The 20,967-nt window shown below is 40.1% G+C and overlaps 1 protein-coding gene and 1 pseudogene across 1 annotated transcript; both read right to left on the bottom strand.

Annotated features, from left to right (window-relative positions):
- Nucleotides 1-11,403: 11,403 nt before the first annotated feature.
- LOC139362205 (coiled-coil domain-containing protein 90B, mitochondrial pseudogene) lies at nucleotides 11,404-11,865 on the bottom strand (annotated as a pseudogene).
- Nucleotides 11,866-17,434: 5,569 nt separating this feature from the next.
- Nucleotides 17,435-18,376, bottom strand: LOC105477289 (C-X-C motif chemokine 5-like). Its single transcript, XM_011733752.3, has 4 exons — nucleotides 18,268-18,376; nucleotides 18,008-18,140; nucleotides 17,814-17,897; nucleotides 17,435-17,453 (listed from the first exon to the last, which is right to left on the bottom strand). The coding sequence occupies exons 1-4, from the start codon at nucleotides 18,374-18,376 to the stop codon at nucleotides 17,435-17,437; spliced, it is 345 nt and encodes a 114-aa protein (XP_011732054.2).
- Between the last annotated feature and the right edge of the window lie 2,591 nt (nucleotides 18,377-20,967).

The following is a 20,967-nucleotide window of genomic DNA, read 5'->3' on the forward strand; positions in this document are numbered from 1 at the left end:
TATTACATAGTAATACTGTAAGTAAACAAAGTTTAATAAAATGCAGAATTGTTTCCCATAGTCTCTAAGCTCTGTATTTGTAGGCTTTGGCCTCAGAAAATTTGTCTTCAGGGCCATCAGGCAATATTGAATTTATTGAGTTATCCATGTGTTCTTACTGATGAATATGTATCATTGCTTATTGTACATGTTCAACTACTACAAGGTTAACTCCACTCAGAAGAATTCACACCCTATGTTTCCATTTGAAAGCCTCCCTCCCCCCGCTTCTTTTTTTGTTTTTTTGAGAGAGTACATGATGTTTTCATGAATAGGAGCAAAAAGACTGGGCAATTATCTTCCCACATTGTGCAGGAATCATGTCTAGAGGCTAAGTTTCCTATACTCTCCGCTTAGCATTCTTTGTAAATAAATGCCAGCTTTGAAAATCACAGTCCTAGAGGCTTCCATACTCCCCCACATCTTCACTACTTACATGATTGATTTTCTGCTAACTTGAAGGCACCTTCAAGTGTCAACTGAACATTTTTAATAAACTGGGAAGAGATAAAGTCAGAATATATCTGAACACACTCATATCACAAGTCTTAACTCTCAGAGGAATCAACTGTGTGAGAAAGGAATAGAAACATCCTCAGTGAGAACAAACGTAGCCATAACACTTACTTGAAATTTGAAATCAATGTAGCAGGACACTCAACTGGATTTACAAATTCAGAAATATTCAGGGAGAAGTTTACAGAAACCTAATGATATGCTATTATCCTGATCAACAAACACTTACTGAACATCTATTATATTTGAAGAACTGGTAGAGACACTAAACCAATAATTGATTGCTTAAAAGTATTCATATGCATGGTCCATAACTTTTCTAATTACAAAAATCAACTTGATCCTTTCTATGAAAAGTTGTAAAAACAAAGATTATATATAAAATTTATCAGTTGAACGTAGCAATTTCTATCCGCCTACCATCATCAAAACACCCTAAACCTATTTTCAGTGATCTTCCTACTATCACCTATAAAAATAAAAGCACAACTCCTGCAGCCAAATATTTCTTTCTTTTTTTTTTTTTTGAGTTGGAGTTTTGTTCTTGTTGCCCAGTCTGGAGTGCAACGGTGCAATCTCCGCTCACTGCATCCTCCGCCTCCAGGGTTCACGCGATTCTCCTGCCTCAGCCTCCCGAGTAGTTGGGAAAACATGCATGCGCCACCATGTCTGGCTAATTTTTGTATTTTTATTAGCGACGGAGTTTCACCATGTTGGCCAGGTTGCTCTCAAACTCCTGACCTCAGGTAATCCACTCGCCTCAGCCTCCCAAAGTGCTGGGATTACAGGCGTGAAACACTGCGCCCGGTTGCGCAGCCAGATATTTCTAGGAAGGTAAAAATGTTTTCTTGTTGTGTTTTTTGTTTGTTTGTTTGTTTGTTTTTTAAACAGAGTTTTACCCTTGTTGCCCAAGCTGGAATGCAATGGCACGATCTCAGCCCACTGTAACCTCCGGCTGATTTTGTGTATTTTTAGTAGAAACGGGATTTCACCATGTTAGCCAGGCTGGTCTCGAAATCCTGACCTCAGGTGATCCGCCCACCTCAGCCTCCCAAAATGCCAGGATTGCAGGCCTGAGCCACCACGCCTGGCCATAAACACGTTTTTATTTGAGTCAACAATAAATTCTTTGACGCTCCACAATCTAAATAGTATACAGGTCTGCTTACATTTTAATTTCACAGTTTCTATATTTTGCTTAATGTTAAATACAGTCTCATTGCATCTGGAATCTTTTCTGAGTTTTTCCAGTCCCTAGAAGGAAAAGCCATAGTTGGCTTACCAAACATGCACAGGACAAGGAAAGCCATCAGGAGGAGTGCTGGTGAGTTCTGAGTACCCATGTCTGTCCTTCATCTTGATCCTGGTTTGGATGGTGGAATCAATTCTGCAGCCCACTTGCATGTGCTCTCTGTAACCCTGAGAATTTTTTATTGCTCTACTTGTACTCTCTCTCTTTGCTAAAGAATAGAAGGTGAAGTTTATCAAGTGGCATACTTGTCACTCTCAAGCCAATAAGGAAGCTGAGTTTGTTTTTCAAACTTTGTTTTAATTGGGGCTTTTGGGGCACGATGAGATGAATTTGTTAACTAGAAAAATGTATCTATTATTTCCTGGGGTAAATGTGTATCTATATTTCCTGGGGTGAAACTACATAATAGTGAAAGGGTCAATGTTAGTTGCGGTTAATGGTGACTTACAGAATGGAGTCTTGAAACTGTCTTGAAACTGTTTGTACAAAACAGGGAATTAAGATGCTTTTCCTTAGCAAGTATTTGCTTTTGAATTTTGTACCTATTTGTGTAATCCTATTTAAAATCTCAATATAGTTTTCCAACCTAAGTCTACTTGCACAGTCTGGATATACTGCAGAAAAAAATTGAGTTCAGAGTACAACTTTTTCCCTCTCAAGAATTGAAAACTACAATTTACTTATTGTTTGAAGATAGCAATTTCCATGTGCTTCAAGCTTAATTAACTAACAGTGAACTATGAGCTCTCATTTTATTTTTTAAACAGTGTCATAAGTGAATTTAATTATTCCATATTGAGTACAGGTTTTGTTTTGTTTTGTTTTGTTTTGGCGTCAACAAATCAAAGAGTCAAATATTTGAACTAATTTTCTAGTGCTACCATAACAAAGTACCACAGAGTGAGTGGCTTAAATAACAGAACTTTTTATCTTACAGGTCTGGAAGCCGGAATTTCACAATCAAGATTTGACAGGTTGTTTATTTCTTAGGACTGTGAGAGAAGTAGTTGATCCAGGCATCTCTGCTTGCTTAGTAGGTGGTCATCTTTATGATTACATGATGTTCTTCTTGTATGCATGTCTGTCTCCAAATTTCCTCTTTTAATCGGAGCACCCATCATATTGAATTAGCAGTTTACCCTAATAACCTCAATTTAACTGGTTTACCTCTTTAAGGACGCTCCTTCCATATAGGGTCACGTTCAGAAGTACTAGGGGTTAGGATCTTGGCATATAAATTTGAGTGGGACATAATTCAGCCCATAACAGCATTTAACTGAAGAACTGGTGATAACTAGAGGGTTGATACAGTCTAAAGGTAAAACAAGCCTAAATAGTAACTTCTTTTTTTCTTTTATGCTAATTCTCATTGTGCATTTATTTCTTGCCAGAGCTTTTGCTTGACGCTAGGTATTTGAAGATAACAAAAGTTGAATTTCTGCTGTTGACTGTATGCAGAGACAGACAGGTCAACAGATTTATCTAGAGGTGATCTGTATTAAAACAGGTGTATATCTGTGACACTGTGGAGGGAAGGAGGAGGGAGAACTTCCCCAGGGGAGTCAGGGAAGACTTTACAGGAGAGATAATATTGAACTTGTGAAAAGACAACAAGAAACTCATTATTATTTTTATTTAAAAGTTTGATATGAATTTGGGATAGAGAAATACACAAAGTGGCACTAAGAAGATCCCAACATGTTAAGAAGGGAATACAATCTATTTCAATCTGAAAAGGAGATGTTGTAATAACCTGACAACATTCAATTGACTGATCAGATCTTGGCCTTTGTACAAATCAAGAAGTAGAACAAAAGCTAGAAGTATTACTCAGAAGCAGCCCTGTTTCCATTGAATCCATTTTCCTTCTGTACAAAGTAAACGTAACAGAATTTTGTGCTAACACTGTGTACGTGTACTGCCATATAATAAAAAGTACATTTAGATGTTGTATTCTTTAAAATATTTATCTGTACTGAGACCCAATCATAATAACAATTTTTTAATTGTACTCTTCTTTGTGCTAACATTGCTCTATGACTTTTTGTAAGTTATCTGGAAATTTTGCAAGGGGTATTTCTAACTTAGAAGCAAGACAATAAAATATGAGAAAGGTGAAAGATTAAAAATACCCATGCATTCTTAGCAGCTCCTCACTTAAAGAGGGAGACTCTGTTTTCCAACCCCCTTGATTCTGTGCTGACTTTATGACTTGCTCTGGCACTAGGATATTTTAAAAGTGATGTTGTAGATGTTGAAGGTGAACACGGCAAGAAGCCTAGGAGCTTCTCTTCTGCCCTTTTAGAATGCTGCTGCCAAGCTCATCAACTAGAGACACTAGAACCAGGAAATCGGTAATACCAACAACCAGACACTTGAGTGAGGCAGCCGCAAGCAAGTCACCAAGAAACTACCTACAGCCCCATGAGTGACCCCAGGAGACACCATCAGAAGAACCACCCAGCTGATCCCAAAGTTTTTTCATCACCTCGCCCAAACTGATGACATTCAGAGTCATGTGTCAGAATAAAATGGTGGTTGTTTTAACGCACTGCATTTTGGAGAGACAATAGATCACTGATAAAGTAGCAAGTCAAATAAAGTGGTGTATTACTCTGTTCTAGCACTGCTATAACGAACTATCTGGGACCAGATAATTTATGAAGAAAAGAGGTTTATTGACTCACAGTTCCACCGGCTGTACAGGAGGCATGGTTGGGGAGGCCTCAGGAAAGTTACAATCATGGCAAAAGACAAAGGGGAAGCAAGCACATCTTACATGGTGACAGTAGGGGGAAGTGAGAGAGTCAAGGGAGAAGGGACCATAAACCACCAGATCTCATGAGAACTCACTCACTATCATGAGGACAGCAAGGGGGAACTCTCCTCCATGATCCAAACACGTCCCATGAGGACCCTCTTCCAACACTGAGGATCACAACTCAACATGAGATTTGAGAGAGAGCACAGAGCCAAATTCATCCTTGAATTGTTTGACTACAATGTGCATTGCTTTCTTTAGATTGTCCTAAAGGAGCTCATGGTATAAATGGCTATTGGCTATTACTTAGAACCCTGACATTAGTTCTACAAATTTTAGAAAGCCAATTCTACAACCAGCATTCAAGCTAACAATCTTTAGCAGTCAAGATAATAATCTACTTTTAATGAAAATCTCCCTGTGTTAAACATCAGAAAACTGAAATCTAGCTCAATATTGTAATAAAATAGTTCTGTGACATTGGGTAACTCCTTGCAGGTCTCTGAGACTTCACAATTCCATTTATAAAATAAGAAGACTGGTTTTTTATTTATGTGATCTCATATTGTGAACCAAATTCCTGTCTGGCTATCAAGGGATCAGTGTCTGGCCTTAATCTTTGATTGGTTTGTTCATCTCCCATTCAATCCGGCTTCCTTTTTGGGGATTGTTGAAAACAGCAGGAACAATTATAACTAAATTACAGCTATAAAAGAAAAGATTTACCACTTCTAATGTGGAGGACAAAAATGACGATAGGAGTACTAACCTATTCACAGGTCAACATGAGGTCCGGTATGTAGTTCGGTAAACACTCTTTGCCCAACTTGAGGGCCTTATGAATTTAGATTCCAGGTTTTAATATTAAGTATAGCCAAGGAATACAAATCAGAGGCTGATGCCCTGCTAGTAGGGTGATTTATGACTCTCCTGTAAACACAGAACTACAATTCCTTGGTTTGAGTTGCTTACACAGTTTCTGCAGAAGAATTCACACTCACAACCACCCTTTGTGAGGTCAAGAACTCAACTGTGTGCAGCAATGGCCAGTGTGGTTATGCTCTGGCCTATTAGGAGCTTTCACTATTTTCTGCCCCATTTCCCATTTTCTTTCCTCCTGGTTCTCCTTAGAAAAATAGTAGTCGCATTTGGCCCAACAACCCCATTACTCAGTATATATACCCAAAGCATTTTAAATATTCTACTATAAAGACACATGCATAAGTATGTTTATTGCAGCACTCTTCACAATAGCAAAGATTCGAAACCACCCCAACTGCTCATCAGTGATAGACTGGATAAAGAAAATGTGGCACATATACACCACGGAATACTATGCAGCCATAAAAAAGGATGAGTTTATGTCCTTTGCAGGGACATGGATGAAGCTGGAAACCATCATTCTCAGCAAACTAACACAAGAACAGAAAACCAAACAACACATGTTCTCATTCATAAGTAGGAGTTGAAAAATGAGGACACATGGATATGGGGGTGGGGGGACGTCACTCACTGGGGCCTGTTGGGGGTTGGCTGGGGGAGGGATAGCATTAGGAGAAGTACCTAATGTAGGTGATGGGTTGAGGGGTACAGCAAACCACCATGGCTCATGTATACCTATGTAACAAACCTGCACGTTCTGCACATGTACCCCAGAACTTAAAATGTAATAAAAATGTAAGTAAATAAATAATAAAATAGTAGTCATAAGCCTTTGCTGTCAGGTATAATTTCTGGGGGGCCCAATATGTTCAGGCTCCCCCGAAATGGAGTCTGACACAAAGACTTAAGCGCAGTTTGCCTTAGAGATGATTATAGAAAGGAGTGAGGAAGTGGGGGAATGTGAAATAGGCAAGGAAAAATATCTAATAAAGGGTATGTAATTAATGAGATATCACTGTGGGCAATCAGAGCTCAACCTTGCCTGGAGTCTTACACAAACCTTGTGAAGTGTTCCTCAGAATTGTCCCACTAAGACTTCAATTTGGAGTCATGTTGAAGTAAAACAGAAGTTTTAACTTCTTGTCTTAAAGAACTAGAAAATCCAAAGAATATATGAAGCAACTCCTTTTACACATTAGACAACAAGCAGGGGAACATTAGAATCCCTGAGTAAAGGAAATAAACAAGATGAGATCGATGAGCACCCTGGATGTTTTGCTGGTGCAATTCTGGACCACTGTGCAGGAGGAGAGATCCAAAGTAGACCATGGTAGTCTTGCTGAGTTGAGGGAGCACAGATTTGAATAGAGGATAACTGGAGTGACTAGAAGTTTAGGAAGAGTTGGAGGAAGGAGAGATCTGTGCAGAAAACCTGAGCTCCAGAAATCTGCCTTGAGGTACCATTGGGTCTGTATGATCAATATTATGTCATGCATGTATAGGATGAAACTCCTTAAGTCAAGCAAAGAGTAACCAGAAAATTGTCGGTGGAGCAAATCTCAGACACAACATGGAGTGGGGAGATATTTGAGGTCTGGCCTGTCAGAGAGAAGAGAACTCATGAGTGTTCATGGCATCCCTAAAGGCACGGGAAGGACATGACTTACTACTACAGCTAAACAAACCCTAGAGTGAAGAACATTTCTAGACCATCCTAACGAAGCTCAACAACAAGCCTCACACAATTAAGACTGATGCCCTAGTGACTTAAACACTTGACAGAACAAAGCCCAAGACTCTAAAGAATGAAAACAAATATTGACACTCAGCAAGTTGATTCAAAATTTTCTGCAGAAATCAGCATAAGCCATAATAAGTAAAACAAAATCAAGTCAGTATAGAATCAGGCATGATAAAATGATAAACTAGTGGACAAGAATTTTAAATTAATTATTACAAATATGCTCAGTGGCTTAAAAGAAGGTATAATCATAATGAAGAGAGAAGTGGAACATTTTATATATTTATATATTTATTTTATTCTATTTTTATACTCTTTTATTCTAATATAAAATATTTAAAATATATACAGAAATGTAGGAAGAGAGAAAAAGAGAAAGAAACTTCTAGAATTATCTAACCAAGAGACTGGGAAAATTGAATATTCATCCATTAACTTCTGTCCATCCTCTAAGGGTATGAAATCACAGGCCATCCTGCCTGTGAGCTCTGTCTGCCAAGCCTGCTTTCCCACCACCAGTTGGAGAAAGCCCTCAGGAAGAGAGGCATTGTAACAGGCAGCTAAAATTGCAAAGCTGTTGTCTGTTGCAACCACTGAACTCATTGGTGAGTGGAGGAGATATGCAGTGGAGCATCACTGGCGAAGACAGGACAGGTCATTTTCTTTATTATTTGTATGGGTAGCCAGGAAAGACAAACAGTGTGATCTGTTTTTCTGGATTGCCCCCGCTGTGCTATTGCGGGTCTAACACCTCCACCATCCATCCCTCAATGTCTCTTCAGTTACTTCTGGAACACCTGAGAAGGTGTCTCAGGAGGGCTCACAAAGAAGGACTCACAATGACAGAATTAGTGTTAGACACGTCTCCTCCTCTCCTTCTCTAGCTGCCACAGTAACATAGTCAGAGGCGTTCGAACCAAAGTGACTCCGTCTTAAATGAGGGCTAGGAAAAATAAGGCTGGGACCTACTGGGCTGCATTTCCAGAAAGTTAGGGATTCCTAGCCTCTAGATGTTTAGAGGTAAGAGAACAGATTGATCACATTTACTAAACAGATTGGAATTAGGAGTTTCCTGATATCCCATTATCCTGAGAACAGAAGCATTCCTAATTTTGCTTTAAAGATACCAATATCAATTCTTGCAAAATACAGTAATTAAGAAAATTAATTATTTATCCCAAACTCTTGTAGCAGAGCACGTTTCCCCATCATCATTTTTTCTCCTATACATAAACAAGCATTGTACCTAGGGTGAACACGGGCCTCCTCTTACTTTTGGGAACACCTTACTCTGCCTTGGAGTAGCTGTTCTTACACCACTTTCTTACAAAACTTGCTTTCACTTTGCTCTGTGGGCTCATCCTGAATTCTTTCTGCCCAAGATCCAAGAACCCTCTCTTGCGGTCTGGATTGGGACCGCTTTCTGGTAACATCTTTCTGGCAACCATGAAGGGACAATACTGAGGAGACCCTCGACCCAAAGGATATAGACTGCAGTACCAATTAGCTGATTCTGGGTATGCATTGGAGTTCCAGGGTAAAGGATGGGATTGGGTTAGAGGCCCTATTTAGAGGAGTTAGTCTCTCCTGACAGAGAGGATTAAAGGTTTCTCTTAATAAAAGGCAAGGACCCTTGACCGAACCTGGGTTCCTGACCCAACTTTGGAGGTTAGAGCCCTTCTTAAGATTTGTGGGGTTAGAGGACCCTCTCAGTAAAGTTCCTCTTGGCTAAGAATAGGTTTGGCCTCAGGGGATGTTAACTGCTATGGTGTCTATATTTATCTGCCTTGTCCTCTTTGCTGCATGAATCCATTTTTTGGGCACTGTCTCTGTTTACTGTCATTTTCAGGAGAGTTCATTTAACTGATCTTAGAGATTTTAACTTTCTCTAAAATTGCTGATGAAGATTTGGTATTTAAGCAATAAGATTACATAGGTGTGGTTATGTTTTGTTGCAATCACTAGGCGTGATTGAGAAGCACTAGGATAGAAATCAGGGGACCTTTCTCCTTGCTTTTTGTTTAATTTGTACATTAAAAACATTTCTTATCTTTTCAAAATTCAGGCAAATCAGCTTTGCTTGTCCAATCCACAGTGCAACTACTGCCCAGAGCCTGCTTGCTCTGGCCATTTCCATCTAACTCCCCTTCATTTCCTTTGCCTTATTTGACATTTCTTTCATTGGATTCTATGTTGTGGTTTATCTAAGAGTCATGGCTCAGCTCATGTATATTGTTTGGCTAGTGTGGATAAGAGAATTCCGTTTTCAGCTGCGATCTCCTCATGAATGCAGCTGGCCTTAAAAACGTCTCTTTTCCTTTTTAGTGGAACTTGGCCAGTGGCAATACAATCTCACCAGTTTGGAACTTTTCTTTCAACATCGCCTGCCTCCTTCATGGGAACCACAACATTGAACCCAAAGGACTTATTACAGGATGTATCCTTCCACACTGTGATCAGTTTAAAATAAATGGGAATAATGGAGAAAATTGGTGAAATTGGTGTTTATGTGTAATACTGTTTGGCCTCAGTATTATTTGGAAAAACAAAAGAAATTGTCTCCTATTGGAAGTACAGTCTTTAATATTATAGTATATAATTAAATATACAGTATTTAATATTATAATGTATTATATACTATAATAATATAAGTATAATATTCGATTACACTTCCACTTGGTTTGTTTTGTAAGTGGGATGAAACATGGAATGAAATATCACGTGTTAAGCATTTTTGCTGCTCAGTCAAGATAAAACCCTGCAACAGTCATGTGCATGTTTGATGAAAGGAAAGGAAGAAAAAGAACTAGACACACTAGACAATCCCTTGATGCAAGCCCCCACAGTCCAGCAGACACTTTTGGGTGGAGCAGAACCTCCTTCTCTCAGCTAGGAAGGTTCAGGTATGTCAGCCCATTCTCTCCTCTGTCCACCTGAAAGTTCTGCTGAGACCCCTTACTCCCTTCCTCCTTACCCATCTAGTCCCACTCTATTCCCAGCACTCCCTGAGGAACCTAGCCCTGTGGGTACTACTTGTAGTGGAGCCTCTTATCAACCTCCAAAGGGAAATGTTTGTCCACTAAGAGAGGTGGCAAATGGGGAAGAAGGCACTGTAAGAGTACATGTCCCCTTTTCTATGTCTGATTTGGCTCTACGTAAAGAAAAGTTTAGTCATTTCTCTGAAGATCCAGGAAAATTCATAGATGAGTTTGAGAAATTAACTCCCACTATAGTTTGACTTGGCAGAATCTGCATGTTGGTTGTCTCTGTGTTGTACCGTGGGAGAGAAACATTGCATTTTGCGGACAGCTGGGACCCACACAGATGAGATATTGGCTCATAGCCCTAACCATAATATATATCAGGCAGGAGATACAGAAGTTCCACATCAAGATCTGAAATGCAACTATCATCAAAGGGGCAGTGAGGACTTGGGGAGGGTGCTCATATGGTTCCTTGTTCGTTAGAAGGGATGAAGAAGTAGATGAAAAGCCTATTAACTATGAAAAGATTAAGGAAATTTCTAAGGGTAAAGATAAGAATATGGTTTTGCTTCACAGATGTTTAGTTGAGGCAATTAGGAAATGTACTAACACAAATTCTGACTCAAAAAAAAGGACCAACCCCTTTGGGAGTACATTTTATAACCCAATCTGACCCTGATATCCACATGAAACTACAAAAAGCAGCTATGGGTCCCCAGACTCCTGTGGATCAGTTTTTGTTGTTGTTGTTGTTGTTGTTGTTATTGTTGTGGTTGTAATAACCTTTTATTTTATAGAAAAATGTAATTATACAATGGTTATCAGGGAAGTTAATTCAGTAATAAGTATGTAGGCTAGGGAATAGTTTTCAAATATTCAGCCAATACCAACAAGGTCCTGTATGATTTACAAAACTGATCAAGCAAACACAAGAAAACTCTGATTCAATTTCTATGAACTATCAAAAGGACAAAATGCTCTTCTATCTCAGATAAACCAGATTTGAAAGACAGCTTTTCAATATAAAAAAGACACACACACACACTCACACACACACAATAAAGACAAAATACCTCTTCTCATTCTGAAACATTTCCTCTTTTAGTCCTTATATACTTTGAATAATCTTGTATGGTAAATTTTAGCTGCAACAGACAATGTTCTAAATCAATCTCTCCTGTTTTGGTGTTCTAAGAAGCCAGTAGCCACAGCAGTAAGAGTATTAATACTACTTCCAGAATCTCTAAAATCCCAATGCTACTGCCAGGCAATTAAATACCAAGACTGCAAGATAAGGAACTGTCTCAAGTTTGTTAGACTCCATCAGTGTTTTTAAGGAAGCAATTTCTGCATCAGTTTTATTACTGGTCACTGAAATAATACTTTTGGTTTGGGGATCCGTTTCTGTAAATTCTGTAGTTGCTTCCTTAAGTTGCTTTTCTTAATCTGTAAACATGTCTGTAACTCCGCTCCTTTCTAGGTTGATATCCATTTTATTATCTGCTCTGATTCAACTGATTTCATGTATTAGTGGTTGCTTAACTTGGTCTAATTCAGTTTTCATTTTCTCATTCTCTGCTCTCAGATTTGTGAATTCACTTTTCTCTAGGATGACCATTTCTTTCCTGATAGAACCCAAATGAGCCATTGGCTCTTGTACTGTTATTTTCTGTGGAGCTTGAGTGACCATCTTTTTATTGGTAGTATCCAAGCTGACATTTGATAAAGTAGTTAGTGCTGATACTGTAGTTCCTGCTTGTGTTTTGTCAAATCCATGAGTTTCCAAGTCCTGAACCAATGCATGGGTATCAAAAGTTAATTTCCTTTCTTCTAAAGGAGTTATAGCCACTGGCGGCCTATCATATCTCTCCTTGCTTGTGGTGCTGAAGAAGTCTCTCTCCAGGCTTTTGAATATGGCATTTTTAGTTTTTAATAACAGTGGCAGAACATAGGAAGCAGAAAGAGCAAAAAGGACCTCCCAAAAGGTGCAGCTCTTGGCTGCAGCCTTAAGCTCACCTCCCACATGGGATTGCCCTCCTGGTTCTTAGCCTAAAGAAGGGAAGCGAAAAGGTGGAAAACATAAAACTGGGCATCCAAGTCACCATGCCTTGGGCATAAATCAGTGTGTACATTGTAAAAAAACTGGATATTGGAAGAGGAAATGTCCAGCACTCCAAAGGGAACCATTGGCACCTGAACCAATGATGGCTGAAAGAGCCAGGCAAGCCCACCAGACCTTCTGCCACATCTCCCATTGGACAATGGAACATATCTCCAGAGGAGCCATAGGTAACCTTTGAAGTGGCAGGTAAGAATATTAACTTTTGGGTTGGGTGAGGTGGCTCATGCTACGTGTAATTCCAGCCCGTTGGGAGGCCGAGGTGGGTGGATCACCTGAGGTCAGGAGTTCATGACCAGCCTGGCCAACATGGTGAAACTACTAAAAACACAAAAATTAGCCGGGTATGGTGGCATGTGCCTGTAATTCCAGCTATTCAGGAGGCTGAGGCAGGAGAATCACTTGAACGTGGGAGGCGGAGGTTTCAGTGAGCCGAGATTGCACTACTGCACTCTAGCCTGGGGGACAGAGTGAGACTCAGTCTCAAAAAAATAAAATAAAATAAAATAAGAAAAAAAGAAAAAAGGAAAAGAATATTAACTTCCATTTGGACATGGAGTCGCTTACTTGGTTTTGACCCATTACAATGGGCTTCCATCACCCCAAAACTGTATGGTCACGGGGGTAGATAAACAAGTTCATACATGCCATTTTACCCACCTTTTAAGCTGCTCTTCAGAGACTTTAGTTTCCTCACATACCTTTCTTCTCATGCCTGAATGCCCCACTCCCTTGTTGGGAAGGAATTTGATGGCTCAACTGCAAACAGTGGTATGTCTCAGAAATCACAAGGCAGATGAGGGTTTGCTCCTTCTGCTTTCCTGTGATAAGGGAGGAAAGACAATGGGAAACTTATCTACTTCCCAAGTCAATCCTATAGTATGGGACACTGAGATCACAGGCAAAGTGTTAAATGTTTCCCCCATCTGTATCCAACTTAAACTTGATGTCCTGTACCACTGGAAGAGACAATACCTCTTAAAGCCAGAGGCACAAAGAAGAATCCAACCATTAATAGCTAATAGAACTTTGGGAAGCTGAGGCGGGCGGATCGTGAGGTCAAGAGATCAAGACCATCCTGGTCAACATGGTGAAACACTGTCTCTACTAAAAATACAAAAAAATTAGCTGGGCGCGGCGGCGCGTGCCAGTAGTCCCTGCTACTCTGGAGGCTGAGGCAAGAGAATTGCTTGAATCCAGGAATTGGAGGTTGCAGTGAGCCGAGATCATGCCACTGCACTCCAGCCTAGGCAACAGAGCAAGACTCTGTCTCAGAAAAAAAGAAAAAAAAAAGAAAAAAAGACTCATAGCATATTCAAATTTATACAAGTACATGCCAGTATAAACATTTATAATATAATCCAACTGCAGTGTGAATGTATGTACATACATACTAATATGATTAATCTTCTTTCTTTCCTTTTCTTGTGTTTCATAAAAGAGCAATTTCGTATAAATACCTATTGTTAGGTATTTATATAGTAAATTTGAGGGACAAGGGAAGTTGAAGTACTGATCAGGATTGGGATGAGACAACCTCATTTGTCATTTAGATAGGGAAATATTAAGTAAAAATACCTAAGAATATGTATGCAAATGAAATTGGTCTTTTAATTTTAGAGTGACAAGGGGACTTGTTTAGCCTAGATCACTTGCTTTTTGAATATCTTGTATGTGCTAGGCACTGTCCTAGGAACTGAGATGAAGTTGATAATCATTGTCCCTGCTCTCATGAAGCTTACATGAAGCTAGAATAGAGACACCCTAAACAGATGACAATAAACACATAGACTCAATAAACTCTACAGTGACTTTGGTGAGAAAACATTATGAAGGAAAAGTATAGAGTGCTAGGAGAGGTTATAAAAGGGGCCTCCTCAAAGGTAGGAGTAAGGGTTGGAGAGGTTCCCTCAAGGAAGTAAAAGGCAAGCTCTTCCAAAAGGAAGGATGGTAGTTACCCTGGTAAAAGTGAGGGGAGGTATTATAGATTGAGAGGATTGTGCATGCCAAACCCCTTGTTGGACTGCTGCTAGACAAGGAGAAAAGTGGGTAAACAAGTTATAATTTAATTAAAACCAAGCACGGTGACTCTTGTCTGTGATCCCAGTACTTTGGAGGCTGAGGTGGGCCGATGACCTGAGGTCAGGATTTCAAGATCACCCTGGCCAACATGGTGAAATCCTGTCTACAAAAATACAAAAATTAGCCGGCATGCTGGTAGGTGCCTGTGCTCCCACGTACTCAGTAGGCTAAGGTGGGAGAGTCACTTGAACCTGGGAGGTGGAAGTTGCAGTGAGCTGCGGTCATGCCATTGACCTCCAGCATGGGCATCAGAGCAAGACTCAGTCTCAAAAAACAAACAAACAAACAACAAGAAAAACACCTATTATGAGCCAGGTTATTGAATTTAGAACAGTATCTGACAGCCTGAAGATCAGGATAACTTGTTAATTAATTAAGTCCTGCATTAATGCTACACTGGGGATGCAGTGGTAGATATAATATGGTTAATGCTCTGGGAGAGCTAGAGTGGATGAAGAAACCTATAAATAAGTAAGAGCAATGCAGTATTTTTGTTGTAATTCAGATAATGAGATGTTATGGGAACATCAAGTTGGAAGCCATGAGCTCTACCAAGGAAAACACAAAGGAGGTATTACTTGAACTGAGTTCTTAAGGATGAGTAAGCCTCCTCTTATATGCAGGTAGTGGCCCTAGCAAATGCAAAGTCATGGGCCTAGGAAAGAACATGCCCAGTTAGGGAACTGAACACCTGACTGTAGTGAATTTGAGGGACAAGGGAAGTTGAAGTGCTGATCAAGAGTGGGATGAGACAGAAAGAACATCATCTGTCATACTTAGAAACCTCTGTTTTATTTCTAGGAAACAATTTAGATAGGGAAGAATTTAGAGAAGGAAATCTTTGTGTTTTCCAAAGACCCCAGAGGCCATTGGGGCTGTGAAGGAATAACTGGAAGGGAACTGAGCTTGGAGAAAGGTTGAACCAAAGCAATGGTGTTGGGGAACGACGGCCTTCACTGCCAGGCACAGAGGAGCAGAGTTAGTGTTTTAAATTATATAGAACTAAAGATAAGTAAAATGTATTGTAACAGTATACGAAGGAGAAACAATAGAAGTGAAGTTTACAAATGTTTTAATGCTTATTCAAAGGACAAAATAAAGACTATGAACCAATGAGACACATAATAAAAAAGTACAATTTTAGTTTAGTAAATGTAATACATATGTAATTCGTCATAACAAAATGATCAAAACCTTTAAAAGATACACAACAGACATCTAAAAATCTTAGCAATGCTAAATATATAATAAGTATATATTATATATAAGTATATAATATATAAATACAAACACTTTTTACCAAGAAATGTTTTATTTTTCTTGCAGTAGCTTTGTTAATTGCACAAAATTATTATGTTTTGTTTTTGCCATTTAAGTGTTATCACACAATGCTATTCCGAAAGACAAATGTTCATTAAAAGCAAAGCAAAAATAGAAATTCACATCCATTAATTATACCTAGATTTGTCATTTAAAGGTTTAAAGAAAAAAAGGGAGGAGCTTTCCTTCAAGAGTTTTCACAAGGGTCACATTTTCTCCTTAAAAGGGAAAGATTTGCAAACAAAGGTGAAATAGCTTAAACAGAAATATTTATAAAAAGAAACTTTACAGCATTGTCAAGGATATTAAGACTACATGGACTAACCGGTTTCATTACAGCATCTTCCCCCACCCCACCCTCAGTATGTCCCACCAGGACTAGAGCAGACTTTGCATTCAGAGAGAAATGCTTCAAAATCCCAGTGAAATGAACTGTGCTAAAAACCCGACCAGCATCTTCCCTGCCCTCCCCGCTGGTCTTCTGCAATCCTCTAACCCAGGTTCTACTCTGTGAAAGGGGCCGAAGCTGTGAGTGAGGAGGGACTGTGCCCCAGTGTGGCCACCTTATATATAATTTTGTATTCCACCATAAATGCTGGCCTTCTGCAAATTATGATTTTGGAAAATCTAGCCCATGCAGAGGGATAAAAAATGGACATCCCTTGGACGACTTCTCCTTGTTTTTTTTTTCAACATTCCAAGCCCTCTCTAGTCCCCTGTCCAAAGAGAAATGCTAGGAACTCGAGGATGTCACTATGTATTTTAAAAACTAAATGGTAAATTTATATTCAAATGTTTGAACAAGTTTCCAAAATTTTCAGCGTACAAATCATTGTTAAGTTTGCCTTTGCTTTAAAAACTGAAAGAATACAATTCAATGTAAAGTAGCAGTCAGGAATGTGCCTGTTTTCTAGCTTCTTCATCTATATAAAATATATATTTAGTTACCAGAATTATAGTATTCCTAATAAAATCATTAATAAATAGCATGTAAAGTCATAGTTTAAAAGTAAATGGTGGCAGTTTGCTATACTAAGAAGATAAAGAATGTCTAAAATTATAGGACAATATTAGCCCCTATAGAACTTAAACTTTTAGAAATTCTGAATAAGGAAATATATTCTACATAGATAAGGTGCGATACACTCAGCTTTCTAAAACAAAATAATTAAATAGTATCCCACGATCAAGAGTAAGGAAATTCTCTGACAAGAAACATTAAAATATTTCCTATTTCTTAAAAAGGTGAAGATAACAGTGTATCTCCATCGAAGAATTCTTATGAAACATCATTTCCATATTAAATCCACAGCCTTCTCAGTTAATACCTTAAGGAATATTTCTTGGAGATATAATAGTCACCTTCAATTCAAGACACTTTGATTCAAGACACCTTCAATTTCAAGACACAATTCAAGACACAACCAGTGATTCTTGGCTCACAGAATAGTCAGTTGCCAAAACCTTCAATAGCATAGCAGATAAAATAACAGCAAATAGCAGAGGTACTATGCTAAACACTTCATTAGCTGAGCTGAAAGCTTAAGGGGCAAACATGGGTTTTCCTCACACTCTTCAAAGTGAGGAATCCAGGAAGAAAGCTAACTACTGGAAAAACAAATAAACAAACAAACAACAACAAAATCCTTCCTTTTTGTCTTCCCTGGGTCCAGAGACCTGCAGAAAACTGCTCTGCTGAAGACTGGGAAACGCTTCCATGCCTACTCATTTCTCTTCATCAGTTGTCCTTGTTTTCACTGTTGAGAAAAAGGTTATATTAGTTTAACCATTTTTCGCACTCCTTTCTACTCCACCCTGGTGTCAACACTCAGCGTTTGTAATGCTTGGTAAAAAAGGAGTATACAAAAATCAATACAAGCAATGGGGAAACACAAAGCATAACTAGCTACAAGCTGTGTGTAATTGCTCAAGTAATTACATGTAAGATTTGTAATAAAGATTATCCCAGGACAATCCAGAAAAATGTTCCCAATTTAACAACCTGTTAATTCTAAGCGTGAAAAGTTACTTAAATAGTACAGAGAGTAAAGACCTTGTGAAGTCTATGGTCTCCCTAGATGAGATTTAAAAACCACAAAGATCAAAGTGACAAGTACCCGTCCAAAATTTTCTGGATAACTTTCTTTAGAAAAGGGGCTTGTGGATCGAGACAAACTTCCGTCCCGTTCTTCAGGGAGGCTCTGAAGGAAAGAAAAGGAAGATACACTCATGAGATAGCAAGGTTGAACACCCAGGCTGTGGGACTTCCCTCTTGTTAAGGTCACAGTGGACAGAGCAGCACAGAACTTACACCACTTCCACCTCGGAGCACTGCGGGCCTATGGGGAACACCTGCAGATTACTGATCATTTGGGGTTGAACTCCCTGCGTGGTCTGTAAACAACTGCAACGCAGCTCTCTCATCGCAGCAGCGACAGGACCAGCTGGGGAAGAAAGAGAGAAACCTTTATAGGGCAGGTTGCTTGGTGAGTTCCCTGGAAGGCAGCTGCCCCGCAGAGGCTGGGATGCACCGCTGTGCCCCAGTGCGTCCCCTGTGCCAGGCGCTCTCACCTGGGCTGAGGGGCCCTGGCGGCGTCAGCAGCAGCAGGAGCGCGAGCAGCGCGCACAAGGAGCCCAAAGGACCCGGGACACGGGCCGCGCGGCTGGACAGGAGGCTCATAGTGGTCTAGAGAGCTCTGCGAGCAGTCGCGGGTTCTTGAACTGAGTGAAGGAGCAGAGATTGGAGGATCCCAAGCACTGAGGCTTCCTAGTGTCTTTTGCACTCCTTTTATAACATTCATCTCTCCCCACTGACAGGAAACTCAAGCTTTGAGATGCTGGGGAAATTCCCTGAATTCAGGGGGCAGTGTGGAAAGAAGAGGTTGGGGGAGGGGGGCTGACAGTGGGGAGGGTGGCCTGGAGGAGCTGCGGGCACCTCTACCTAGAGGGACATTCTCCACCTGCTCCGTGGTGGAGGGAGCTGTGACTCCAGCCAGAAGGGAGCAGTGATTCAGCAGGGCCTCAAGCCCTGGGCCTGAGGGGGCTAGGGTTGCTGGCGTTTCTGAGGTAGGCAGCCCTCTGGGAGATGCTGCTCCTCTCCTTCTAGAGAGAAAAGGTGGAACCAAAGTAGCAGGAGCCTTGATTTGAGAAAAATTTCTCAAAGTCAGTTTTTCTAATTATTATTACTATTAATCCAGTAAATGTTATGCATGTTTGAATTGCTCTAAATTGAAAGTCCTTCTTGTCTTCCTGGCAAGCAGGTCATTCTAGCTTTCTTGAATGACTTTATAATTCCCTGGACTTCAGCCAGGATTGGAAGCCAACATAACATAACAAGAGACCCTTGTCTCTTGCCACTTGAAGTCAGTGGCCTGAAAGGACCACCACTGAATTTTGTTGACTCCCACACAGATCACCTTCTTTGGTGAGTAAGTCTACTTACTGAGAATTCTGTACTTGTAGTATAGCAAGTATATGTGTGTCCAGGTGGTTAAACAAAAATCTTCCAAAATCACCCAGCAAATTGCCATGGAAGATACCTTGCTGTTGGCAGTTGCTATGCTATTGAATTGGAAGAGGTTTTGGTCTTCTTGGGGGTGAGGTGTAGTATGGTGAGCACAGGTTAAAGCTTGCTAGGGATCCCAGGCCTGCCCCAGCTCTGGACCCACCCCCAGGTGTGTATTTGACACCATTTGGAGATGCTGTGGGAGGCCGAGGAGTTTGAGAGGCTCTTGTGAAAGCTTCTTGTATGGGTTTGCATCAATATGGCAGCACAACAGCACCCAGTCTGTTTTCCCTCAAACAACTTCATTGGGGGTAATGCTCCCCACAGCCTTCTGGATCTCTCGAGTTTCATGATTACTGGTGATCAAGGCTGTTCCCACAGGCCTACTCTAGTCCCCAGTGAGCCCTGCACTGCTGCCTGAAATTGAAGGGTGAAGTAACTTCCAGCTTCCTCTCCCTCTCTCCTTCTGTTATCTGTGGAGCAGTTAAAGCACTGAAGGTTTAAGGGTCTTCCACTGTCTCGCTCCATGCAGGAATGCCTATTGCATAGGAATGACACATCGGCTTTCTTTCACGGAAATCGAACTCAATCCTCTTCTGGCTGGTTCTCAAAACCCTTGCCCTTATGGCAGAGCAAAGATAATCAGTAAACATGATTGCAATGAGAAACAAGTCATGAAACACAACTCTTTCCCTTGTCTCCTATGATTCTGGTAATTTTTTTAACTCCCCCATCCATCATCTCCATTGGTGAGGAAGAAAGAGGTGTCATAGACCTTTCCAACTTTTATCCTGGAAGGAAACTTCAGAAATTCACTAGCTGAGTAAGGTTGGGTGATATGGGCCTTACTCTGTGGGAAACTAAATGAGAAGTCCTCACAGCTTCCTAACATCATCAGCATCATACCTGACTCGGCAAATGGAATTCTTCATTTTTCTGGGGAGTGGCGATCTGTAGAAAACAGCCTGCAGATTTAGTCTATTGACATTTTAGAGATTAGAGTGTATCTAACGACAAAAGTTAAGCCTTGGTGAAGTGATAAGACTTCAAAAAATCTTGGGCAATTAAATTCAACTTAACCACAGGGAATAAACCATAATATAAGGCTTTGCTTAAAAAAAAAAAAAACAGTTTGATTACATAGGTTATTGACTTTTAAACTCTGTGTGTGTGTGTGTTTGTGTGTGTGCTTGGGTTAGTTATAAATAAACTATTTTAAACATAAGTGAACATATGAATTTGTTTTTGGCACCAAATGGTGAAATCTGAGATGGATCATGAGACAAGATTGCCAATTCCTCCTGACGGTCTTATAAATGTATATATCTCACCTGGTTTGCACTCTGAATCAATTCACTGTAGCTTATTTATGGAACACAAGAAGAAAAACAATACTTCTTTAGCTGACCAGCAGGTGATAGAAAGTCCCCACTAGAAGTGGGCTGTTGGGTTGCCCAACCTAATCAGGAAGCAATATGTCACTTAAACTGGCTTCCCATGGAAATCACTCTGGCCCACTCCCCATGTCTGGCTCCTATATAGGCATCTTGGATGTTGGCTTTGTACAAACGTGGATGGTCCAAAGGTCCTCTGAGGTTGAGTATGACAGCACCAAGAACCACTGAAGACACAGCACTTTAACAGTAGTTACTTCTTTATCACCAGTTTAAACAAAAACCATTTTTCTTTTTTTTTCTTTTTTTTTTTTTTTTTGAGGCGGAGTCTCGCTCTGTCGCCCAGGCTGGAGTGCAGTGGCGCGATCTCGG

The sequence above is a fragment of the Macaca nemestrina genome, chromosome 3 (genome assembly GCF_043159975.1).
Source record: "Macaca nemestrina isolate mMacNem1 chromosome 3, mMacNem.hap1, whole genome shotgun sequence".
Classification (NCBI taxonomy): domain Eukaryota; kingdom Metazoa; phylum Chordata; class Mammalia; order Primates; family Cercopithecidae; genus Macaca; species Macaca nemestrina.